Source organism: Aphelocoma coerulescens, chromosome 4 (genome assembly GCF_041296385.1).
Source record: "Aphelocoma coerulescens isolate FSJ_1873_10779 chromosome 4, UR_Acoe_1.0, whole genome shotgun sequence".
Lineage (NCBI taxonomy): Eukaryota > Metazoa > Chordata > Aves > Passeriformes > Corvidae > Aphelocoma > Aphelocoma coerulescens.
In genome coordinates, this window is record NC_091017.1 from 23,065,628 (window position 1) to 23,093,256 (window position 27,629).

Sequence of the window (27,629 nt, forward strand, 5' to 3'; positions counted from 1 at the left end):
TTTTAATAATTAAGGAAAAGATTTTCCCAGTACTGCAGGCCCTCATCAAGTATCCGCTTTTGTTGCGAGGGCTTACCACATAAAGGCACAGCACTTTACCCATTTGCTCTACCACTGTGCTGGAGAGTTTATGGGTCCAGATAGAGGTGAACCAATTAAATTCAGGAATTTGAAGGCATCAGAAGCCCTCTGGATGAAAAGTTGGTGACCTTTGCTTGCAGAGACCACTACTGGTAAGAGTTATGTAGAAGTCCTGCCTTAAGTCTTTTGAAAAACGCAATAGTTAAAATCCCGCAGCAGCCTGTCTGTTCTTAGGGTTTTACCTATCCTGCCTGGAACAACTCCAGAGGTAGTGAGGGACTTCCCAAAAAGATGAAATCAAGGCTTTACTTTCGATTCCACATTCTGTTATATAGCCTTAAAAGAGATCTGTATTGATTGACAAGAATTGGTAAAATTAATAATACAGTAGTTATAAACTCTAAGTCCTTCCTTTAATATTATATTACAGAAAAAATCATGGAATACTAAATAAACATCTGACCACAGTGTGCCTGCATTGGACTGGTTGGATTTTTGTTCCCTATTATTAAGGCTGTGTAGCGGGTTTGGTTTGTAACTGGGCGGAAACACCAATTTAGTGTAGTGGTTTGGTCCAAAATACTCATTACTATTTACCTTCTGTGAGATAAGAATTAGGAGAAAGCAAAGCAGGCGCAAAACTTGAGAGAATATAAAGAAGTTTATTAACAGACCTAAAAGAAGGAAAAAGAATTATACCACACTTTCAGAACACTTCTCCTCCCCCCCACCTTCCTCCCTTCTCCCACTGACAATGTAAAAAGACAACCCTTGAGATGTTCAGGCTGTTTGCCACTTCCATAATAACCTTGCTCAGTCCATTTAGGAAGAGGAGTCTCTCTTGCCCATGCTATGAAAACATCACAACAAGACAGCCACCCACTTCTGAATAGCTCTGTTCAGTCCATTTAGGGAGTCTCTCTGCTCGCATGTGAGTCCCTTCTCCCCATCTTGCAGCTTTTCCCACAACTGCTTTCGAGGCTCCACTCTTGAAGGTTTTTGGGGTACAATTTTAAGGTTGAGCCATTCAGGAAAAAAAGTTCTCTTCACCCATCTCTGGGAGCATTTCATCTCTAAGAACAGAGGCCCTTCTCCTTCCCTGGGAGCAAAGGGTCCTCCTCATCTTCATCTCTAGGACTGTCTCTGGGAGCTGAGGTTTTCTCCTTTCCCATTTGGAGCAAAAGTCCTCATCGCTTCCATCTCTCCGTGTTGAAACTTCTCATGAAATTACAGCTGCATCAGCATCTGCCTATCTCAGTGCAGGTGCTTTTGCTCCCAAGTACAAGTTGAACACTCCACCCCCCATGCCATCATGAAATTACAACGGGATACTCTGGTATATCATAGCTTCACAACAGAATTTCAGCTTTAAGCATCTCCTCTTTCTCTTCCCTCAGGTTTTCAGCTCTTCACAGCACTAAAAGGGTTAATCTCACCTCGGCCTTGCAGCTGGAATGTCACTTATCGCTGTTGGTCACAGGATCTCTGCCGGACAGCAGTGCAGCTTCAGCTGAATCTTGGCCGAACTGGAGAGGGGGAGCCGAGCTGCTCCGGCTGCCCACAGCAGGGCTGTGGGGGGGTTCCGTGGGTGGAACAGGGCCCATCGGCTCCAGGATAGGTGGAACAGGGCCCATCGGCTCCAGGCTGGCCGTGGCCCAGCCCGGCCTGGCCCGAGCAGGGCCTGGGCTGGGCCCGCTGGCCCCCGCACGGGGCCCACAGCCACCTGTCCCAGCGCTGGAAACGAGACCACGCCTCTGCCTCAGGGTTTCTATTCTTAAGTGTGGATCACAGAGGTGGTCACAATTTTAAGTGGTTTAAAGAATTGTCCATATTCAAACTGGCCAGCTGATAGGTTCTGTCAGGTCATAGAGGAGCTGTAAGCACTCCTTTGCAAGAACATCACTTCCAAGACTATGCTTGCTAACCTATGACAAACTGCTATGGGTATATGCTAGGTTAGTTCAATTTGTAAGAGCTGGTCTTTAGCTTGTTTAAATTGCCATAATTTATAATATATCTCACAGGGACCCATTTCTGTCATACCACCTTGGAAAACCAAGTGGAACTGTATTTTGAAGTAGAACAGTGAAAAGAAAAAAATCCAGAAAGCTGGAATGCCCCTTGGCTGGTGTTTAAAATGGATGTGTAAAGAAATATGGCCTTCTGTTACTAGTGGCAAAGTCAAAAAAAAGTGATCTTTGCCATCCAGCAGTTCCTCCTCCTTCACAGCTGTCTGCTTCCTCACAGCCATGCTGTCTGTCTTTATGTGAAATTTTCCCTGGTCTGGTTTGTCCAGGCTTACCTAACATCATCGGGACATGCTGTTTAAAAATCCCCTCGCTTGAAATAGTCAAGTTTCTGATTTGCAGAATTGCTAATCCTCTTTACTTCAGCTGAGGGAAAGTGGTAGTAGCCTGTATTTTAAAACAGTTGCCCTGCTAATTTTATCATTCTTCTTGTGATCAGCCTTCTGTAAAATGTATTGTTTTGTCTAATCTATTTTTCATAGCAACAGTACTGGTAACAATTCCCTTTGCAGGGGTATCTATTAAAAATGAAACAATGGTATCAGTCCACCGAAAAAGCACTCTTCCTTTGTGAAAGGAGAAGACACTTTACAAAAAGCAGTAGTTCCTAACTCTGCAGCAGGATATGCAAGTGTGAATCCACGAGCCTGTGCCAGCTCCTATTAACAGCAAAAAGACAATAACCCAAGGCAGTGGGCAGTTTACATATTCTGCAGCTAGAGGAGTTTCTATTTCTGTTATACTCCCAGGTAGAGAAAAAAAAATTTGCGTGCAAAGAAAGCTGTCCTTTAGCTGATAGAAACACGTGAAGCAGCGGCACATCAGTGTATGTGCGATTGCAAAGCAGTGGCACACGTTAGGTTAGGGATTGCTCCTCAGAACTCACTGTGGTCTGTAAAGCATGTTTGTTTGTTGTTTTTGAGAAACAGCTGGATTAGGTTCTAGAAAAGGTGACAGAAGAGGATGTCTTGAGGTCGGCAGCCCCCTGAAACTTCCTCCCACCTCAAGGAGCTTTTATGGTACATTTCGTTGTTGTTCTCCAAGGAAATCTGCAAATTTGGCTTGTGGTGGTAGATTTGCAGGCCTTCCCAGGAATCTACATATGGAAATAAAAAGGAACTGAATGGCCAGGCTCTTCTATGTAGGTTGATGTAGAGGACTTTACTCCAAATCATGGCGTAGGCAGGGGAATATGGAAGTAGGTAATTGTCTTTATGGGAAACATCAAGAGTGAGTTAAAGACCTGAGTTCCAAGGTGCAAGTGTGGCTGAAACATTGTTCCACTGGGGCGTGTGGATGCCCATGGGTAGGAGGCTGAGCATGTCTTATAGATCGATTTAAGGATCTATACCTGCCTCTCCTTTGAAGAAAAAGGAATTCTTGGGGAAGCAAGACCTTTCAAGAAGGAGTTGGGATAAGGCATGTTGATGATGCCAGTCCTGGGGGTCATTCCCAAGGCATTTAAAGGTACTGTAATCACAATTTTAGCTTGCCACCAAAACCTCAGATCCTTGGATGCTTTAAGTGCCAATTGACAAAAAGCAATGGAAAAAATATGAGCTGATAGGAAAAAGTGTTTCTCACTGGAAGAAACTTTTGAAAAAAATCACTTTAAACAGGACTTTTTACTGCATTTCCAGGGCTGTCCGAATTTTTCAAATAGATGAAGTTTGAGAATAGGGCTGGGTTGTGTCTTTGTCTTCATTTTGTTTGTGGGTTTGTTGGGTTTTTTTCATGTTTTAAATACTCCACTAGTTCCTGGTATTTGCAAACCTTAGAGGTGCATGAAGATATAAGGCTTACTCTTTGCCATTCTTTATTTGACATCCCTGGATTTTACCATTGATTAGTTTTGGCACTAGAAATGATAGTGATACTGAGAATAAGAGGATTTCCTTTTTCCCCTTCCTGCTCTGTCTCACCTTTTGTTGCTTACTTTGGGAAGTGAGGTAATTTGACAATCCTCATATGTGTGCCAATCACCTTATTCCATAGTATTTGACATCACTTGTCTGCCTTCATACAAAATAACAAGGAATGAAGGCTGCATTAGTTCAAATGTCAACTTAAGTCTAAAAAAGGATTTAATTTTCTATTGTGGGGATAAAGTCACAGGATTTTTGGTCATCCCTTGCACTAATGCTAAATATTTGCCTGTGTTACTTAAGTTTTACAGAGCACTGACCTTAGACGTTTTCTGTGGTTGGATGTCTTAAACACTTAGAAGTGCAGGCAACTTTCATAAATGATAGATACTATATTGTTCAAGTTAAGGCATATATTTTTCTCTTGGTTTTGCATTTGGCCCATACATCTTGTCACAGAATATTGCTGTGCACAAGAAGTTGGAGACAGTCATGTCATATTTTCTGTGTATACGTACATATTTGTGTGTACAGGTGTTGCTAACAGACCAAATAAGAAAATGCATGCAGCCAATTGCTGAAAAAGAAAAAAAAAAAAATCTCCAGTGTATTCACTACGTTGCAATTAAAAAATAAGCTGTTACCCAAAGTAGCAAAGGGGAGAGAATGAAAGAAAAATAATGGCTGACTAACAGTGCCTTAGAATATAGCAGTCTGAAATTCCCCTTCTCACAAAGGAAGACACTTGATTGTATAAAGCCTGAGGAATGGAAAAATGTGCTTGGTTCTCTTCTCACTAATTCATAAGTGAAAATCAGGCATAACTCTTAGAAAAGTCAGAAAACTTCACACCTTTCAAAAGTGGTGAAATGAGATCAGGGCCATTTGCTAAGATTAAGCATCCTATTTTATCCAAGTTCTACAGAAACCGACTTACAGACAATGGAATAATGTATTAGAATTATGCAGACTCATGTGTTAAAATGAATTTTGAAATTATTTACTCTTGACAGCTAGTCATCTGTAATTAAATTTCTGAAAACTGACCTTCTTTTTTTTGCCTGTGGAACACCTCTTGCAACACTCTAATGAGAGGCAGTGGGAAAGGTAGGCAGTGCCTGTGCTTTGATCAGACTAGACCAATGGCACAAAGACCACGTAGGCATTGCTACAATGTCCTTGGCAGTGCTTATGTGACTTAAGAAAATCCTGCTTTACTCAGTCCTGAGGAAGCCTTTCTGAAACTTCAGCATTTTTTCGATTGCACACACAGGATTCAAACAGTAAAGAGGCATTTGGAGTGCCACTTCCATGTGTATGGGCCAGCATTTTACTTGGTAGAATAGTAGGTTTGTGTAACTCCAGTTCTTCAGATGTGCTGGGGTTTTTTTGTTGGTGTTTTTGTTTGTTAGGGGTTTTTTTTTTGCCTTTTTTTTTTCCTGTTGTATCCTTCAGATCTTGTGGTAGAATGGAAATAATCATATGTCCTTGTTTTCATACAATATTGAACATGCTTGAATGAAAATAGTTTTTATGTCAGTTCTTTGTTTTTGCCTCTGCTTTCCTACAAATGATATCTGTAGTACTGCAGATCAGAAGGTGTTCTGTGGTGCTCTCATTTATTGCCAGTTTCAGGGCATCCTGCAAGCTAAATTCATGGAAAAAGCAAGTCAAAGGGAATGACACTATATTCAATTCACAACTAGGAGCTCTTGGTATACACAGTAATCCTGGTTCCCCTCTCTTTCACATCCAGTAGTGACAGACCAACTCAGTTACTACTTGAGAGGTAATACCAAGGCAAAATAAGTAAAGAAGACAGAATCCTGTAGTGGAGTCAATACTCTTGATTAGAGGAGTTATTGTGGCAGCATGAAAGAACTGGAGAAAAAAATCATGTCAGTAAATACATGAAGTGCTGCACCACAGGAGTGAAGTCTTCAGTGAAGGAATAGACTTGCTGGTATCTGAAACAACACAGTGAGCACTGGTGCTTCAATCCAATAGCAATTGAAAGATTTTAAGAGATCTAGGAAGAAAATTGTAATTTCCATTTCAGGGAAAAGCAAGTGAGCAGACTCAGCAGTTCTATAGCTTTGCTCCACATGGTGTTCCTGCATGTGACTCTCTTGTGCTGTATAGCTGTGCAAAACTACTTCGTCTCCTGCTTTGGAAGCTGAGACCACCTTTTTTTCACTCCCTACGTGGTTTTGTGTTTGTCACAAATTTAAAATGCTGCTTTAAAAGCACGGGAAAGTTTTGCCTCTGATTCCAAATAGGATTTGTGTCAATTGATTTCTAATAGTTCATTGGGCATGTTTTTGTTGGACACGTCTCTCTGATGTCAGAGATAGGTTTTAAATTTTCTTTCAATCATGTTTTACCATAGTGTGCATGGTTCAGAACAACTGCTGCTTTCAGTTAAGGTTAAGTGTTTAGTGTTACTCAAATACTCCTTGTTGAAAATGTATATTTTCCATTTTGGGGTTATGCAAATTTCTTTTTCTGTGACATTGGAAAAAGTCAAGGGAACAGAAAAGCTGCATTACCTTCTTTTCCTGGCATCTCTTGCAGCCATTACAGTCAAAGCAATCTCAGTAAAAGGTTGCAACTGGCACTAGAGGAACACTGCATCATTATTATTCCTGGAGTAAGAAAGCAAGAGTAGACTCTCAGACTTAGGCACATTTTGTCTTCTCTCTCCTTCTCTTCACATGCTGAAGCTGCTGCCAAGCCCAGCTGCTGCTTTGTCTGTAACATGCACCAAGCTGATTTTTCCCCAGCGCCCTTTTAGCTGACACGTTTGTCAATGCCTTGACTATTTGCACTTCAGCAGATACAGTGCAGTAGCACTGTCACTGTCCTCCTTGCTGTATCTTCTGCTCTCTTCCATTACTCCCACACTGCAGCAACCTGCATCCTCCTCCTCCCTGATATCTAAATGGATTTATTACTTCCTGACTGTAAATCTGTCTCATCACTTACCAACTAATATTTAACATTCTCTGTTACCTCAAAGCTCATGTTATTCTCTGTTACCTACTTCCCTCATGTTATTCCTTTATTGTTGCTGCTTGCAAAACAGTGTACCCTTTTTTTGCTCTCCCCATGCCTTTCACTAGTACTGTTTTAACATTTCTGAATTCTTATCTTCACTTTGTCAGAATTGCACCCTCAGCTCTTTGTCAGTGTGTTGTTCTGGGTTTCAAGGTCTTACGTAGTTGTTAGTGAATCTGTGGCTTATCTGGGTTTGTTGGAACCAATCACACTGCATGCCAGGTTTGAAACCATGTGGAGAATGTAAGTAATATGAGCAGAGATGCTGGAGTTCTCTGATACAAGTATATATGTCTTTTTCCAAAACCCATGATCATGTGCTCAGCTCCCAGGAGTTGAATTTTCCATGAATGTTTCTGCCCTGTCCCCCCTGACCTCAATACCTTACAATTTCCCTTCTCTTGAACATTGTATCTGTAATTTTCCTTGTGAAATGTTTACTCCTTCATCCAGTACTTCTGCTTGTAATTCATTCTCCATGTCTGCTGGCATTTTGTGTTATGCATCAATAGTTTGTGTCTCACCTACATCTCTGCTTTCCTTTTCCACATTCACTCTCCATTACCTACATGCTTGTGAGTCAATATGTTCTCATAATCAACAGTGGTCTTGCTTTGGGGTCACTGCAGATCTGGAAGTCTTTGTCACTTAATCCTGTTGTTGTAGGCTGCCTTGCCTTCCTTCAAAATTTTTTGTTTTCATAAAGCATTGTTACCTTGGGCTCAGAACATAGAACATTTTCAATGCACACTAATGCACAAAACAAACAACGAAAAGCTGCAACGAAGAACTTTATTTTCAGCCTTTGTACATGTTTGAGCTTGGCATGGAAAATAATTTTCTTGCCTTGCTTTTTGACCTTGGGCAGGAAACTCTTCTTGGCACATCTGGTGTTTTTTATTCTGTAAAATAGAGGTGAAGATGCCGTGTATCTTTTCAAAGCACTTTCAGAACTGCAAATAAAGAAAAAGTTAAAGGTAGTTGATTATTTTATTCTTATCATGCTTGTTATTCTGTGTGTCAGTCAGTGAATCAAGCACAATGTCTATTCTTAGCAAATAATAATGGTGAGAGTTGTTTTGACTCATCTGAGATTTTCTTGAGTGGCTAAGTTGCTAATGGAACTGATGTTCTGAACTCCTACAGACTTCTCAGTTTTTTCACAGCCATGTATTTTCTGCAACTGATGTACCACCTCCCTTGCCTTCTGCTTATTCTCATACAAAGTTCTTTATTTGATGTCTGTTTCGCTTTTTTTGTGGCAAATGCAAAATCTGGCCTTGGTATTGTTTGCTCTTAAGTTGCTCGGTTTGATTCACTCAGCTGGAACTATTGGTTTGTTCGGGTTTTTTGTTTGGTTGGTTTTTTTTTTTTCTTTTTTTTTTTTATTGTTGGGGGGTGGTTTAATAAATCATTATGTGCCCTTTTTGGCTTATGAAAATACTCTGTCTACAATGCCACATTAAAAGACTGAAAAAGTTGCTTAGCTGTCCCCATAGCAGAAAATTCCCTGAATATTTGCTGCTTGAACTGTAGGAAAGAAAGTTCTCCCAGATTACTGTTCACAGATTTCTTTTCATTTGGGGGATGGTCTTATTTTGAACAGTGTTGTTCAGTAATATCTATGCTTGGAAGGATGCCAAGATCATCCAGGGCAGCACAGGCAGCTTTTCCCGTTGTAGGGCTTCCAATTAAGCTAGTGCTACCAGCTGTGTGTTCTTTTGTCTGCCCTGGACTAGGCTGTGGTATTGTGCTTCCCACTGTATCTCTCCAGCAGAGCCTGTTGTCTCCATATTAATAGTTTGGGCAAGAGAAGGGGGGCTATGAAACCCAAGCATTCAGAAAAGAGAGGAGATGTAAAGGAACTTCTGGCAGTGTGAGTTATGCTCAGGAACAGGTCTTCTAACCTTGAAAAAATGGGTGGGGGAACACAAGTGTAATTTATTTAGCTCATGAAAAACTCTTTTACAAAGGTGTCAAATTATCATAATCACCAATGCATAAGGGAAATCAGATTACTAATCCCAAATTAGTTATGCAACAAAGTGATGGCAGAGTTGGACCCGGGATATGAGTCTTCAGATTTTCACTGCAGTGTCAAGTCCTCTAGATCTTGTTTCTGGACTTTGGAGGCAATGGGGTGAAGTAGGTGGGGGAAAAAAGAGATTTAAAAAGAAGAGATGGAGAAGGTGACATGAAGAGGAAAAGCAAGTTGGTTTGCCTGGCTGGAGCAGATTCTAAGGAGAAAGGGAGAACAGACAATGGGACAATGACAGCCAATGCTCTGTGATGCTCAGGGCAAGAAAAATCAGACAGGAAGGAAAGTTAGAATTGAAACAGAAAGGAGGGAAGGGAAAATTGTGAGACAGTCTGATTTATAGGGGCAAGGAAAGTATAATTTTTGTCAAATGTCCTCAAGTTCAGTGTTTTATCCTCTTAACAAGAAAATTACCCTGGCTTATTTTGAGCAGGTTCGTAAAACAAGAAATGCTGATGCTCAAGGTTTTAACAACCTTGTTGTTGAGGGTTTTTACCCCCCAGGCCTTCTCTGCAGACTTCCAGAGGACATAAAATTAGAGTAAATTCCTGTGATTGTATCAGGATGTTATCTTTTGATAAAATTATATTTCATTTTATATTAAGCTGCTTTAAGACTCAGCCTTTTTGTTTCCATATAATTGCTGCTATGCTATCTAGCAGGCAAGCTAGATATTAAAAGGGTATCAGACAGTATGTGCTGCTTAATAACTACTCAAACAGTGCTGGCTAAGGAAATAAAAGATTCAGAAGCAGTGCAAGGTGAAGGAACAAAGTAAGGGATGGAGGAAGTTGTCATGGCATACTGAGGTAATATGTCCTTCATCACAAATTAGGTAATCAAGTGGAATCTACCAATGATTTCACCTGAAATGAAAAGTTTTCATTTTGCTGAATTGATGAATGGAAATTGCTCGTGCAACACTTTGAGCAAGGATGCTGGCAAGTAGGTGAGATTTGGCTTATGTCAGTGGGAGTTCAGCACAAATAAAAGAGAATATTTTGGAGTCATTCTTGGAATCTATGCCTGGGTTTCCTTGCTTTTCTTATTTTCCAATAGGCTACATTACCTTTTCAGACAGACATCTCTGTTGGGATGCCAGGATTCTAGAGGTCAGTTTTGTGATGTGTATCTAGCCTTTTCTCCAGTGAATGTCACTGCCTGACTTTAATTGATTTTAACTTCCTTCTTTCCCTGCCCCTCTTCACCCCTTAGCACACATGGCAAACCTTTCTTCAACAGTGCTGCCTGGCACAGCCTCCTCTTTCCAGATCTAGCAACGCTACAGCCTCTTAATATCTCAGCCATAGGTACCCTGAAAAACACCCTGTCCATTTTGGGGAGTATACTCATGTTTGCATCCTAACAGACATGGCAGCTAAAGCCACTCTTCAGCTGAAGATTTGTGGCTGTGTAACTTCTTTAAAATGATGGGAGCGATTCTAAATGTTTTTTAAAAAGCTGAGGCTTCTTGAGAGGCTGGCAACCATCATTTCTCTGAGACAAAGCCTAGGTGCAATTGTTGAGTGCCAGGTGATACCAGATTTAAAAAATATAGGAAGTTGTACGGCTGTTTCTCTGCCTGATGTGCTAACCTGGCAAGACACGTATCTCTTTGTGCCTCTGTGGAATTGAACAGAAGAGCTGTAGGTTGGTGTGAAAGAAAAAGTAAATAAATCAGGACATTTGTCCAAAAAGAGAACTTGTGGAGCCTTCTGTCTGTTTGGTAGCCTTTGCAAGCTGTGCTTCTTTCAAGCCCTCTCACTGAATCCTGCAAGCAACAGCATCAAAATATCTTTTATACATAAATCTTGCTTTCCTCCAAACTTGGGAGACTTTTAGTTTATTTTTTCAAGGCTCAGATTAATTATTGAATTTTAATGTAGTGGATTTAATGCTACCATAATTGGCAAAGCTTGTATACAGGAAGATATCTGACCCAGAAAAGACTCTCAAATGCTTTTCAGTATTAAAAATTCCAAAAGTGGTTGTGGTGTTTTGTGCAACAGAGATGCAAATGCACTTTCTGGTAATAGTTTTTTAGGTACCAGAAGTTTGGATTATTTTTCCCAAACAAAGAAGTCCCAAGGCTTAGAAAACACTGCTGCTAAGGCTCAAACACAAGTTTGTTTTACAGTCAGGACAAACTAAAATCCCTTAAAGGTTAATTACAAGTGAGTTTAAAATACTGTTAGCAGTCCGAGTTGTGTATAATATAGTGGCAGGAGGGAAATTTTTACTAATGTTTACAGAGAAGATGTAAATGAAGTGGAATTCTATAACCTTATCAAAAAAAGGAACAGGATAGACTCAGTTATCTGCATTGCAGAGGAGAATATTCTTTAAAATCCAGTCAATAATTTCCCCTCCCCCCCATCTTATCCTTATTTCCTTCTGAAGAGTTTTCAGGATATATTAAAAATGTGCTGTCACTCTTCTCGAAATAATTCAGCTCTAAGTCTGGGATGAACCACTGTGTTATGAAGGAAAAATAATTTGCAAGAGCAGAATTGCCATCCAAAAGTGACTAAAAAGATTTATTGGAAATTTGAGGCCAATCTCACTTGATCATGGATCTCATAATCACATTTCATTCTACTTCTTGTATCTGAGATTATGAACGCCAAACAGAAAGACCTGTAGTTTATCTGTTTAAACTTCTTGTCAGTTTTCATGGGTGTTTTCATGTGACTACATTATCTTTCTGCAATGAATTCATGAGTGGTTTGGGGAGTGTTTCAAGGTGACAAAGACAAAAAAATTGCATTTTGGGAGGGAGCAGAACATCACAGTGAAAGAAATGCAGACTTTAACCTTATTCCTTACCCTTTGCAACAGAGAATTTGCATGCTATGGTCCCTCAGTCTTCATGAGCACCCTGAAGCTCAGAGAGGATTTGAGGAGCAGCCAACATCATATTCTCAAAATAAACAAGAAATAATGGCTTGTCTTTTCAAAGCTGCTTAGAAGCTGGCTAATATTAATTTATAGGGGCTTGGGTATTTTGACCCTTGAATCAGCTGTGTATCCTGATTTGGATGTGGAATAGTACAAATAGGGAGGATGAATTTCTGGAACACATTAATAAATCCAGTAATACTCTCTTCATTGCTATCGTATGGGGGAAACCCGAGGCTCCTATGGGCTAGATTCTTTTTTCCTGACCTCTGACAAGTTTGTAGGTTCCTGGCCATCTGGGGAACATGGGGAACAAATCTGAGTATTCTTCCAGGGAACCTGTGATTCATCAGGTGGTGAGTTGTACGGGCTCCAAAAGAGAGTAAGAAGATAAAATATGTGTCTGTGGAAAGACTGTATTCACCTTCAACAGAAACCAAAGGAAAGCAAATTTGGCCCAACTGTATGGAGCCCTCCTGGTGACAAAGTCCTTGGAGCACTTTCAAAGCATAGAGCAGATGTACAGAGTAACAAACTGTTTTATAGTCTCTATCCCAAACCAGACATATCAGTCAAGAGAAGTTTTCTTCCCCAGATTCCCATTCAGATAAATAGCTTCGAGGCATTGATCCATGTGGATAATATGTGGAAAACATCCAGGAGCAGTGAGGTTGGAATGATGTCAGCTTTGAAGAGGACATTCAGGGGAATGACATTGGGGTGTGCGACTCAGGCCCGTGGGACCATGATTCTGGGAACAGCATTTAGATGTGATTTTTGTTCACTCAACATCACCACAGTCAAACAATGCTACAATTGTTGAAGGAGCCTGGTAGTTTCTAGAAGATGAAAAGGACTGTAGAATACATGTCTGATTATTTAAAGGGACCCTCCCCACTCTGTATGCACAGCATTTAGCATTTCCAAAAACATAATTTTAAGAGTTGGTCTGACTTTGTTTAACCAGAAATTTAAGTGGGAGCAAATCTGGACTGCTACTGAAGTCTCTAGAGATCTTATACTACTTTTTTTCCAGTTTGGCTCATCAGTTCACAGTAGATGAGGGTGATGTGATTTACTATCAGGAAGAACATGGGAGAAATAAGTAAGAAAATTCTCACTTTCATAGCAATAGTTAATTCTCCATAATCCCCTTTTCTTGTTGCTTCTTATTTATTCCTACATCTGTTTTTAACTTGCTCTTATTTATAGGGGTTTTTTTTTTGTTTTCTTTCTAAATTACAGCAACTAGTAGTTATTTAAGGACCTACCATTGTTTCCATTCTAGAGAATACTCATTTTAAGGACACATTTGTTACCACAGCCATTTAAATTCTGCTTTGCTGGAAGTGCTTGTACAAGCTGATAGCCTAGATGTAAATTATTTATTTCAAATTGAATTGGCTGTGGTCTTTATTTTTAAAAAAATAGCATTCTAACCACAAAATTAGGTTTTTTATTTTCTTTAGATGCCTGCCAAACTAACAAGAGATTTTACTCTAAAAGATTGCTTTTCTGTTACTGGCGATTGGCCCACCAGCGCTGAAAATTCAGAAACTTTGCATTTTGAATAAAACCCAGATAAGCTGCAGAGTTAAACATAATGCTGAATGCATGCCAAGGTGTGCTATGCGTTATATATATATATATGTATATATATGTATATATATATATATATATATATATATATAATGGAGAAGCATTTTAAATTATCTTATTAATATTCTTAATATTCTCTCTATGCAATGCTTAAAATAATGTGATCAGTTTTATTCCTTTAGCTGGTGAAGATGAAGTTGTTAATAACATCTGCTGTGTGGTGGTTATAAGGGTGAACTAATATCTGGACAACAGATGTTTAAATGTAACTTACGGTATGAATCAGTATTTTAGAAACACTATTACTGAACTTCTGCCCCTTCTTTGCTAAATTTGCAATGGAGCTGTGTACAGGTCCATTTGAGTTTGGCATTTCTACAGACATGACTGAGGACTTAACAGACACAGCAATATTTTTATTTCTCTAGTTGATGGCAAACTAATATTCCTTGATCATATTGGCAGTAGACTAAATACCAGCTTGGAAATACAATCGACCAAGGAGGTTGTAGTAAATGAGATGGAAACAGAGTTTTGAATGCCAAGGTAGCATTTAAGTATGTGTGTATGTGTATATATATATGTATATGTGTGTGTATATATATATGCAAGTGGGTTTCTTAGTGCAGATGGGGCAAAACAAAACTTGGATATTTCAGACTCAAGAAAGGAATGCAACCAGGATTTCAAATATGTTTGAACTATAGCTTTTAGTCAATTGATAAGATACAGTTGAAAGATTTGGAACATGAGGAAAAGGATTTTAGTAGGGTTTTTGTTAGTGAGGGGGGAAAAAAGGCTTGAGAAGACATAGACCTTAGTCTTGTGCTTTTTTGCAATCAACTCTTTTCATGGAGAGAACAAAACATCTGCTTGGCTGAGGAATATTTGAATATTGTAGATAATATTTTGACATATTGCATAGGCTTTACTTTGAATGTGTATATACTGCAGAAATTATATTTCTGCTCGAAGAATAATGCAGTCAGTTTTACTCAGAGGTGAACTCTCAAACTCATGCACTGATTTTCTAGAAAAAGCTGCCTCTGAGATATTGTCCCTTCTCCAGAGCTGACTCTCTGTGTATTAAATAGTCTCTAAGTGTGCAGGAGTAAGGTCTATTTGAGCATAATTAAGTGCCTATTGCTCGAATCCAGCACTCAAAATTCTCATAAGCATTCCATGGAATAAAGAGACACCCAGGCAACTTTGGTCCTGAGGCTATCGTAACAAATGTGATGCAGTGTCACGGGAGAAGATTTTAATCCTTTTTTTCAGTTTGTTTGCCAGTATTAACATTCGGTCCTGTGGAGCTGAACGTTCCATGCTGTTTCCTTCCCCTTCATGTTTCAATAACAATTTTCATAAAAAGCATGTCTCCCACTTCATGGAGTGGTTTTTCAGGGTCTGAAAGTGTGCCTGGAAATTAAGACATTTTCAAGCAATTTCTGTAATGCATTTTGACTTGGCTATATTTTTAAAAGTCAGGTTTGAGAGACTGGAGGGTCACAGTACATATTTTATTTGAACAGGTTACATCAGAGTCAAAAAACTTAAATTTTTGTTGTATTAAAAATCGGCTTTTGCAAAATCTAATGAATTTTATTTATATCAATTCTATCAATATCTAACATTATATCAACAAAAATAGTTTTTGTCTCAAGCAGTAGCATTCTCACTGGGATATGCAACCTAGATATTGCAGTCCTTGGTACAGGAAAACCATATCAAGAAAGAGATTCAGCATCTCCCTAAAAATTTCACTTGACAAGTCTTTTATCTTTGTTGAAAGTGATGATAAAGGACTGTAACAAGCAGCATAAAAGATGAATAGCTATTAAGATGGTTTTGAAATGTTCCAAATTTAAGAAACATATGAGATGCTGGTAATTCTGTTGTCCCATTACCAATCATATTTGATACTTTTCTGAAGAAGGATACTTTCAGTTATTGAAAATGTGTTACCTTTAACTTGAAGTCCAGAAGCTGAGCTGTATTCAGAGCATGTAACAGAGGGAACAGTTTATCCTAAGCCAAAACACTTTGAAAGCTCTCTGTGGGAACGCTCTCTATCCCATATTTATCTGCATGAAGGAACTCAGAAGAGTTCACAAGGGACAAAACCTCAGCAGCAGCATCAGTAGGCCCTGGGAAAACACACTTTCATGTTCCAGATCTCTGTCCCTTAATGAGAATAATGATCTGGCTTTAGGAGAAGGTGGTTTTCTGCACTCATGACCTCTGGTGATGTCCTTTGGCTTCAAAATCAATCTCCATATGGGCCTGAATGTGGAACTCCTTTCCTCACACTGAAAATATTCCCACTGAGATCAATAGGTGTTTGCAAACTAAAATATTACTCAGTGTGAGTAAGAGCCATATGATACAAGGCAACAGGTCTGGAACTAAAATATGGTTTTATATTTTTAGGGGAATATTTTCTCACATGTGGGTTTCTTGTTTTTGCTTGCACCTGTTGCGTGTGCAGAATAGTCCTGCAAAATAAGTAATTGTACAGTTTAGTATTAGATATTAATATGTAAATACATATTAATCTTTGCCATCCCATTACTCATTTACATGTGTAAATGCAGGTTAACTGCTTGTGTGACTCTGCCAGTGGCAAACTGAGTATTTCAAAATTTAACCTTGGGTGTGCTCTGGGGAATTACGCTACAAGTCCATGTTATTTCTTCATTCAAGCTCTCCAGCATGTTAGAAACACAGTATAGACTCTGGTTTACAGGGTAACCCTTAAAAATTACTGACATAATTATTAATTTCTTTGATATTTATTGATTGTATCATGATATTCATGATAAACACCTTTTGTATTAATATGGATGTCACTGGTATTATACTCAGAGCCACCTACTGTAACTAATAGGACCATTAGTAAGGTGTTGTATTTTGCACAGTCAACTTCTTGCCTTTCTTAAGGAGGTGAGGAAAGTAAATGTATAGAAACTGTTCACTGATTTTCAATACATTTTGCTATTTATAAGACTAGCTTTTTGGGGGGGAGGGTTGTTTGTCTTCTAAAGAAAATGATAAGTTTACGTTAGATATACATATACCATATATACATATACCTCTTAAACCCCAAAAGAAACTGCATTTTTCCTTGGACAGGTTAATGTCCATAATGCTATTCAATTGTCTTCAAAAGTTGACAGAAAGCTTGAGCTGTTATTTCTTTGAGTTTTCCCTGTATAATGCAATGATACTATTATTCGTGGAGCTGTTGTGCTAGGCTTTGAAAAGTACTTATCTCCTTGGGTGGTCATGGCAATTCCATAGCTGAAATCAGTTCTTAGTGTTTTTGAGAAGATCCAGTGGTGGGTCTCGTTTCTAAGGAAGAATTCATTTCTGGATAGGGTGGACAGGACAGTCTTACACCTTATACCACAAGACACCTCAAAGTGAATAGACTAGCTTCATGATTTTGATTAATTTTATGTCTGGATTACTCAATCTGAAAAATGTACCCATATTTTCCTTGATTAGTCTTGTTGTGTTTCAGCTCCCAGTGTTTGTGTTTTGACAGCAAATAGGCCCTGTGCACTGACCCGCTCTCAGTCCCGGTGTCGCTGTGTTTTCTTCCAGCCTGTGACCTGATGAACCAAGGCATTCTGGCGCTCGTCAGCTCCATCGGCTGCACATCAGCAGGATCCCTGCAGTCTCTGGCCGATGCCATGCACATCCCTCACCTCTTCATCCAGCGCTCCACGGCAGGAACGCCAAGGAGCGGCTGCGGGCTCACCAGGAGCAACCGCAACGATGACTACACGCTCTCCGTGCGGCCCCCTGTCTACTTAAATGATGTCATCTTGAGAGTGGTCACAGAATATGCCTGGCAGAAATTCATTATTTTTTACGATAGTGACTATGGTAAGTATTTATTTAGCAGGGTGATTTTTGTCAAATCCATAATCCTGTTGAAAAGTGTCACATTAGAGCTTTATAGTCTTCCAATAGATTATGTTTTGCTTGTGAACATTTATGGTTCTGGCAGCATTTCACAGCACCTCAGAGAAGTCTACTTCTAAAATCCATCAGCATTTACAGATTTATTTGATAATGTCTTCGTTAGAGTTAGCTGATAAATGAAGAACTTACGTGTTTTTCTATTCTGCCCATGTTTATGAAACATAAAAGATTTTAGCAAACTCTTTTGGTTTTTTTGGACTGTAGAAACGTAAAATGACAATTCAAGAAGCAACATATAAGATTTGCATTCTGTAGATTTATTTATTGTGTAGTAAATCTCTTCTGTTTGTTGGCATCTATTTTCTGGCCAGAATCTGAAGCAGGGGTGAATGTAGGTCACAGTTTTGGCAAGAACGAGGTGCTAGTCATAAATATAAAACATGTAAAGAGAAGTTCTGGAGAGTGAAGAACTTGAGGAGGGGGTCTTGGACAAGACAAGATTCCCTCTTGTTCGAGTTCATTCAGTGTTCCTGGAAGGTGCTGAATTGGTGGTTTTTGTGTGATAGAGTAAGTGTGACACAGATGGCGGTGTCACAAGACTGTACCATCCAGCTCGGTGAATCAGCCAATTGTGGTCCAGATATTTTCTACAGCTGACAGGAGAACTGGAAAGATTTCTCCACTATGGGTGCATTATCTAACGAATTTAATAATCTTTATTTCTACGGAAAATTGCTTTGCAACCAGACCTGTTTTCTTCAGATGCATCCAATATTTATAAGTAATCATGACTGGCTTGGATGAGCATTTTAAAACTTATTTTCAAAGTTAAATCTTTAAGTTATAGGAAAATGCTCACTTCAGTGGAATGCTGTGCATAATATCTGGTTCATTCAGGTCAGGTGTTATTGATTTTTGTTCCCTGCCTACATAATAAATTCTTAAATTAGAGGAACAGAAAATGATGAATAGGAAAATCCTTCTTTATAATAAAGCAGCACCTAAAAGCACCAGCCATGGAATAAGGAACACACACACACAAACCCCTACAAAACAAATAAACAAAAACCAAAATATCCAAAACTCTCATGGCAAAGAGTATTGTTGTTCCGAAATTGAGTTTATGTATTTAATTGCCAGGTATCTATGAAGACAACTATGAACTTTTCATTTAAGATGTATCTTTTAGCAGGTATTTTTGAGTTTAAAAGCCTCCAGCAAAATTTTATAATTAATATCTTTGAATAATTATATTCAAAAATACTGGGTTATATTATTCAGGTTTCAATTCTTAATTTGAGCCTATAGTTCAGACACCATGTTATTTTATCCTTGATATCTGGCTAAGAACTTCATAATGGTGTGACTTCCGTAACAAAGAGGCCTGTCTGCCTGCCTGCAGGGAATAAGTTTCAGAGCAGTAGCTCATTCAGTGACACATCATCTTCAGATGGGACCTGTGGCAAATACTAAGTCTCTGTACCAGCCTCTCTGGCATTCTGAATTCAGTAGTCTACAAGTAATGCCATACTAACCAAGACAGATTGGCAATCTGACTGATTAGTGATCACCATCACAAACATCAGGAAAAGGTGCAAAAAAAATTTCTGCATTTAGTATATACTGAGCAGTATATTTCTAACTGTTTGTGTGGCTTGAGTGTTTTGGATGGGAGGGGGGAGTAGGTTGGTTTTTTTGGGGGGAGGGGTGTGCGTGCATAGTTTGAAATTTAATGCCACAGATAGAATGATTTTGAATACAACCTGATTTTTAAATTAACCGGCAACTCTGAGTAGAGATACTAGTTGTGCAAAGGTATGTTTCTTTAAACTGTATCAAGCTAAATCCTTGATTTCAACAGCCATCCCAGGGCAGCAAGCAATTTCTGTATTCTTCTTTTGCTTCCTACAGTTTCTTTATAAAATTTTATGTTGTTTCCTCCTCCATTTTTAATAACGAACAGGAGAGCCGAACTTTCAGATCACCATCTCTAACCTGAGGCCTCTCATTCTTTCCATTACTATGAGAGGTGTTCACTGGCTCTCCATTCCCATGTCTTGCTCATACTGGAATGCCCCTCTAACTCTTGTCTACCCTGTGTTAGGTGAAATCATTACGTATGACACTGTGTTTTGCCTGTCCATAATTCTTTTATCCAGTTTTTTACCTATGACAGCAATTTTTCTCAGACACAGGATGACATTATTTTCTTAGTAGCCCCTAGAGAGTAATCTTGCCAGATTGTTGTAAATATTAACAAATTATATAACTTTCTCCCCTTTTCCTGCTATTTTATTGATGAACTAAAAACATTTCTCTTATGTTAGCAGTTCACATTTTCTCTTCTGGGATTTTCTGTTGATGGAAGAGGGACTAGCACAAAGAGAGGGACAAAGAAATTAGTGGCATGAAAAGAGGAGCTGGCATCACTTCTTAATGGATTACAGAGTGGATAAGTCTGAATTCAGTTTTCACCATGCTTTGAGCAGCAGGTTGGACAGTGTGATGTCCTGAAATCCCATGCAACTCTAATCATTCCATGATTCTGTGATGTTTGAAAACCCATTCTTTAGGTGGGTCTGTAGATATGAAATATTTTTACAAATAAAAAAAAATGATTCCAGCATTAGTTTGGATTTTTTTTAAAGAGAGTTGGCCCAAAAACTCCAGAAGACCCTGAGGAAGGGAACATTGCTGTTAGCTTCTGTGCCTGTTTTAGAAAGAAGTCAAGACTAGGCATGCAGATATGGGGTGGAAGTCCAGGGATAATCCATCCCTTTGCTCAGTTTCAGTGCAGCTAAGGATGGTTGCAATTTCCTCTGGAAGATCCCAGTCCCATTCCTCAGTTTGCCTGAGAGGTTCTGCTTCATTGTGAGACTTATTTATTTTCTCCACTCATACAGACCTAAAATAAAATTTTTGCTAAAAGCTTTGCTCAGTGTAACTGCTTGCAGCAGTTAATATTAGAAATTTTAATAGAACATTTAGTATTAAACATTGAAGTAGATGGGAGTTCGATACCTGCCTTAGAATTAATTTCATATTAGGAAGAGGTTATTGGTATGTTGTGCCCAGCCCTCTGCAAAACTGATGTTTGTACAAGCAGCAATTTTTTCATGTGCAGTGATTGCTCCTTCTCAAGGTGTGTATCATAACATGAAGTGGTGTCTCCACAGCAGTAAAAATGACTCTTGAGAAATAATGAGAATACAGATTCTGGTATGTGTTGATCTTTTTTTTTTTTTTTTTTTTTTTTTTTTTTAATCGTTGCTATCTTTTTGTAAGTTAGAAAATGTAAAAGCACTGATAGACTGACTGATTCCAGCAACCAGCAGAATTCCAGTACTTTCATTTCCAATAAATTATTTTGTATAGTGATTTAATTTAATTACTTAAAACTAAATACTTTAGTTGTATTACTGAAATTATTTCCAGTAATAATTTTGCTCTGTGAAGAAAATGGACCTTTCATATTTAAAATAAATTTTCCTACAGTAAAATTGGGATCTTATCCAAAGCACAAACTGTGCTAAACCAGTTGCCTTGCACCTTCAATATAAGCTGCAAACCTTTATGTGTCAATTCATCAAAATCATAGTTTTTTAATCCTATCAATAGAATTGCTTTTGAATTTTATCTTGCAGTCTGTCATTGATTCCTTTTCATTATCAGGGCATTTTTTTATAATGGAAATGTTTTCTGCAGGTCTGAGAATAATTTGCCCAGTGTTGTCCTCCTTAAAAATCTCAAATTCTTATTTTGAATATAAGTAGATGAGTATATTCAGTTTTACTGTTTTAACACTACTGTACTAATATCTAAATTTTAGAAACTTCAGGTCTACTTAAAGGCTCTTTACTGACAAAGAAAGTTAACTCTTTGAAGAAAGCAATTCTTTCATTATGTCATAACCAGCTGGGTGTTGAAAAAGTGAGGAAGAAATGCATTTCTTAAGCAATTGATATCTAAGTTTTCAAATGATGTTTCTTTTCCAAGTAAAATTGTAGATAGGCTGACTAAGACAAAACAAAGGATGCCTTGATAATTGTAAAAAAAATATTTTCTTACTGTTGAGTTAGTTAAGCTAAGTAAAGACTTGAGAAAAGCCATAGTCTCTTGTCAGTGGTAGAGCCTTCCCAGTAACAAATGTAAGGCTAACAGTAGTAGTTAATGAGTGGGGGTGTGAGAAAAGAGAACATTTTAGTATGAACAGGCTTAGGTGATATTGTATTTTATTTGCTACAATTGTATCTGTAGTTTATAAATTTAGATGAACTTTTGAAAATCAGAACAAGTTGTATTTTCCCCAGTCCTTGCACTCTGCAAGCGCGATCTAGACCAAACTCTCAGTGCAGACAGTTCCCTTGTATTCAGTGTGTTTTGTTAAGTTAAGGCCGGCCCAGGACCTGAAATCTGATTTTTTTTAAGAAAATTTAATACAAGGATATTAAAAGCATTCGAGAACAATTCTGCACTTCTTCAAAGGCCATTAAAGAGGTTCTTGTGGAGATAAAGAGTAGGCGGCATGAAATGCAGCAAAATTATGCAGTAGACTGATGCCTTTCTTAAAGTGCTATTAAAATTACTATCCCCACAGTATGTACAAGCCAAATTTATTTCATTTAAGCAGCCAAATCAGCTCCTACTCACTTCATTCTTGACTGCTCAGCTCAATCTGTAGGATCACTGTGCAGAGGGCGTTTGTGCATCTCTTTCTTACAAGCAGCTGTAGAGACCGGGAAGCTCCTCCACTAACTCTGAATTCTTCCCTAGGAGCATCAGCACCCTCTCAGGGAAGGCATTTTCATACGGGACACTACAAATGTATAACTTACACCTTTGAAAATCACAGAGTTTGGATTTGGAAAGAGAACCAGTGCCATCTGTAAATATTTTGAGCAAGCTTTACCAAGTTATTAATCTTTATGGCTTCAAGTTCAAAGCGAGCAAAATGCAGTCTGAAACAGCAAATCCTACCTCATCCACAGACTGGCACCTGACAATTGCCAGTCCCCAAAAGCTAACATGCAAAAGACAGATACATTTCATGGAATTAAATAGTAATTTGAGACCAGAATGTGTGAGCCCAGGCCGTATAAGCAGACTGAGCTGGAATTCCAGCATACTGTTGGGTTTTATCTCTGTGGTGTATCAACCAGGGGCAAGCTTTTGCAATTCGTGTTTTACTCTCAGGAAGTTTACAGCTTACTGTATTTTCCAGGAAAAAATGTAGATACTTTTCTGTAGTAGTAAATTCTTTATGAAGAAAGCAGTAAATCACTGCAAGAACACAGCTGTGAATTTTGTGCAATTTACAGCGTAGGTATCTCTGCATTTCTAAGATGAAAGACAGAAAGTCTAGCTGTTTGAAAACATTTATTTTTAATGTTTTGTTGCTGCTAAAGTAGACAGAAAGATTCTGCAATTTTCCTCTTGAAAGGTTTAGGGAATAAGATTTTTTTTCTGGAGAATTAATTTAGTCTTAATCTCCATTCTTTTATAGTGATGATAGTAAAATTTAAAACCCTTCTGTATTTCATATTAAAAGAAAAAAATTCTTAACCCCACTTTTCTTTCCAAGTTTCTGGCATAACCTTGTGTATTTCATCCCAGCATGCTTTTGATATGCAGCCACCAATGGAGATCCATGAAATATTTACTGATTCCAGAACTAAGATATCTTTGCTTACAGTTTTTTGACCATCCTACTAATACTGCAGATATTTGGCAGTGGATATTTGTCATTCCCTTAGGTGGTAGTTTAATTTTAACTTTTGTAAAGAGGAGAAAAAAAGCAAGCATTAAGGCTATGGAAGGGGATTTGCTCTGTGAGGCTGAAGGAGGCATTCCCATAGGAAACCGAGGTTGAAAAAGTAATTGTCAAGACTTGATTGGAGCAAAAAGGAGGAGCTTAGCAGTAAGAAAGAGTTTAGTGGGCATGTGTCTTGAAAAACTTCCTCATGGATCTCCCTTCTTGCTCCTTTATCATATACAGGAGTTTCAGATTATTTCTGCACAAGGAAAGAATGAAGGCAGTGGTGTGAGGTACCTGGCCAGTAGAAGCTGTCTCAAGTTCAATCTGAGAGATGATTTTGGAGCAAGAGACAAAATAAAACAGAATCTTAAGGAGGGAGCAGTGACATCTCTATTACTGAGGAGTTCAGCCTAAGTAAACAGGTCTGTGAAGCTATGAAGATAAAAGAGCATTATCCTCATCCCTACTCCAGAAAGGCAGTGGTTTTCAAGTAAATTGAGTGTAATGCTAAAGAACTGGAGTGCTATTCTTTAAAGATCCTGGAAAAATAGGGATTATACCTGGAACTTGAAAGGCTGTGCTGCTTGCAGAAAGACTACCTCCTGTGTTTTAAAGCATGATGTTCTGGGATGATGCCCATCAGTATGTAGGCCCCAAATTCCCAGCATTTCCTTTAAAACCATGTAGAGTAAGTGATTCTGTGGACACTTTCCTGCACACACATTTTCCAGAAGTAAGTATGATGACCACTGACATAGACGTGCTTGAAACCATAACATTTTCTAATCATTTTAAGTTTTAATGCGAGTTTAATAAAGACTCATAAAAGAATCATGCTCTCTTTAATCGATTGCAAATGCTTATAATTACCCTGAGGCTGTTTTCAGCTGCTTGATGACTATAATATTCTCAAGTCTGTCTCCAGACAGTCTTAAAACTGTTTATTACTCATCTGGCTCTTTGCCAGCTTCCCACACTCATTTGCTTCACTGTGCCTCAATAAACATATAATTAATTCAGGCTTATTACTGAATTTTTTTTCCCATTAGTATTTATTACGTCATTCAGATAAGGAAAGGAGCATTAATTTTCAGCTGTGTAACTTTTGTGTGTCAGGTGAGAACTTCTGGCACAACTTGCATTTGCTGATTGACATTGCCACTGCAAATTGGGTATATATTTTGGGCGACCCTAAAATTATTCAGCTTCTGAATTATACTATAAAATTTTTCTAGTGGAAAAGTGGACATGCTTCTCTTTTTCAGCCACATAACACTTGGAGAAATGTATTGCAGGGACTATAAGTGAATATGTAGAAAGATAAGAGAGTGTTTGTCACTCCCTCATGTTGCAGCCCTTATGGACGGGATGAGTAAAGTTTCCAAAGGTTTCACCTGACAGACCTGTGTTCTGTTAGTAAGCTGGGTTCAAAATAAAACTGTAGGTGTTCTCCCAACAGCTGTGCAGAGGCGAAACTCTGTAAATGAGGTGCTATTTTAAGGTTTTGAAGAGGTAGGTACAAGATTTCATTTGTATATGCAGCCTGCATCAGAAGAAAAGTAATTTATTTAAAGAATATTTGAAAACCTGAAGCTTACACTTGATATCTGCTACTGTTTGCTAAGTATTTTTCAACTCTTTACACATTGTTCTGTCTTCTCAGAAGTATCAAAATTGAGTTTGTAAGTTTATATTTTGGCAGCTATATAAACGAACCGTAATCAAATGAGGAAACTATTGAGAAAAGTAATTTTTATGTGTTGAATTGAAGAAATTATATCACCACTGGGAAAAAAAAAGAATGAATTAGGTATAATAACATCATAAATGTCAAGTAGTATCATGAATTGAAAAGAAAACTTGTCTCTGAGAGTTTTAACCAGTCAAGAAAAAGAGGAAGCAGAGAGATAGGAAAGAGCTAGAAAATATTTATAGCACTACTGCTAAATCTTAGTTTATCAGCTTTACTTTTGTAAGCTATGTTCTTCACAGCATCAGTTCACTCATAAAATATTCCTGTTTCTATGCTGTAAACTTTTAATCAACTGAAAATGCTCTTTAGGAAGAGATCAATGCACAGAGAACAGTTTGTCTTAAGGAAGTTTATAATGTGTACAGAATCATGGGAGAGCTTGGATTGCAAGGGACCTTAAACATAATCCAGTTCCAATGCCCTCCCATGGGTAGGGACACCTTCCACTAGACCAGGTTGCTCAGAGCCCCAACCAGACTGACCTTGAACACTTCCACAGATGGAACATCCACAGCTTCTCTGGGCAACCTGTGGTAGTGCCTCACCACCCTTATAGTCAAGAATTTCTTCCTAGTATCTAACCTAAATCATCCCTCTTTCCTTTGGACCTCATTACTCCTTCTATCACTGCAGTTCCTGGAGCAGAGTCCCTCTCTGGCTTCCCTGTAGGCCCCCTTCAGGTACTGGAAGGTTGTTATGAGATCTCCACACAAGATTGTCTTCTGCAGGCTGAACAGCCCCAACTTTCTCAGTGTGCCAAGCAGACACATTGTTCACTGCAAGGACACTCTCTTTGTTGCTCTTTACCCCACCTCCCTGCAAGGGGATGCACTGTTCCTCATGCTTACAACAACCAACAGGGAAGTAGCAGTGACTTACAGGGAGAGTTGGTGAATCACACAGATGGACTTATATAATATATATGTATAGTTGCTATTTAATAAAGACTTTTATCTACACAGAGATATAAAGTTCTGTTGTACAGGATTTGAGGATAATTTTTTTAAGTTTGGCGTGATTTGGAGGCGCCAGGCAGGGAAAATTCATTTCTTTGCAACAGGTGGTTTCGCTCAAAAGACAACCCATAGAAGCCTTCTGGAAATCTCTAATGCAAACTGTGGTCAAAAGGAAATTGAATGAAGAGATAGAAAGCAGGTTACACAGTCAAAAGTACATAGATAGAATATATTGCCATGTCAGTCTTCGTGAGTGAGGCTGGTGATCGTAATCTGACTTCCTTTCTGTTTTTTGAGAAGCTACAGTAACAACTGATACTCTGAAGGATTAGTTCTAGCTTTATTCTTATTTATCTTTTTTACTCTTTGCTTTTTCCCTCTTTCTTTCTAGTCAAAAAAAAAAAGAAAAAAAAAGGGCAAAAAGAAACTCAAAGGAAGCATCTTTTTTCAACCATCAGTAAAGTTCAAAACTGAAGTCTTGCAGGATTTGAAAACTGCAAATTTTGGTATCTTTCCCCCAACACTGATTCAGCTGCTCAAGAATATTTGTATTGATTTAATTTATTTAAAGGAAAATTTCTAATAACTGATGTATAATACAACACAAGAGTAGCTAATGTAAATGATATTTGAATGAACATTTAAAATAGGGATTACATAGATATTTCATTAATGCTAAAATAGTTCATATCAAACAACAAAACTTGCAATCACCTGCTTACATTGCAATTTGAACTGGAAACATCTTCAAAAAGGAAAAAAGTATACGAATGTATTTTTTTCATTTTTCTCAGTTCAATGATACTAAAAAATTTGAGACAATTTGTTGTCTTCTTTTTTATGTGTAAAAAATGTCAGAAAATTACAAACAAGGAAGAAAAAGACCCCGGTCATTTGTACCATTTACAAATGTTCAGTTTTTCCCAAGATATATCTCCACTTCTTAGGCTGCAGAAATTCTGATATTATAAATGAGATTTTATATGTAATTAAACATTTGGGCTTGAATTTACTTCTAATGAGCTTGAAGTACTGCTATATTCTCTGAAGTTCATCATCCAGATGAAATTGCTCAAGTAACTGTCCCTCTCAGTTCCCACATGCTAATATGAAAAAGCTGTGATGATTTTTTTTTTTTTAATTAGTTTTAATTTGGAGGTTCAACAAATTACATATAAGACAATTAATGAAAGGGAATCCCACTGCTGTGCAAGTAAAATGAAGGACTGTTACTGAATCGTGCTGCTAAATTGTTGTTTTCATCAGGCTGCATCTTAACCACGTTAATAGATATCAGCATGCACAGGAGTGCAAACGCTTTGCACAAGCCTTTACACAGAGCAGGGGCACCATCAGAGTCCGGCTGAAGCTGCACACCTCCCTTGTGTACAGTGCCTTACCACAGTTAATAGTTGCTGTCAGGTTAGCCAGCATTGTCTAAGGAAGAATCACTGTGGTACACTTGTAAAGCTATCTTGATAAGCATTTGAACAGTGTTATTTCTTACACAATGGCTTTTCTCATCATCTGTACAAATAAAGTGGTCTTTTGCACAAATTAGCCAGTGAATATTTATGACAGGCACATTCACCTTTACCACCACAGCTGAATCAGTTGGTATTTATCAGCCAGATACTCTGAGGAGAATGTTCTCAGATCTCAAATGCCAT

General features: G+C 38.3%; 1 protein-coding gene across 8 annotated transcripts in view; it reads left to right on the plus strand.

Annotated features, from left to right (window-relative positions):
* The window catches only part of GRID2 (glutamate ionotropic receptor delta type subunit 2), an 824,945-nt gene that overhangs the window by 524,604 nt on the left and 272,712 nt on the right, over positions 1 to 27,629 (plus strand). For all 8 annotated transcript variants that reach the window (XR_011150528.1, XM_069013075.1, XM_069013077.1 and 5 more), the window contains exon 3: positions 17,172 to 17,456. Coding sequence is in view for 7 of the 8 variants with exons in the window: in XM_069013075.1 (XP_068869176.1) it covers positions 17,172 to 17,456 (285 nt within the window). In the remaining variant the exon portion in view is untranslated. The remainder of the gene's footprint in view (positions 1 to 17,171; positions 17,457 to 27,629) is intronic.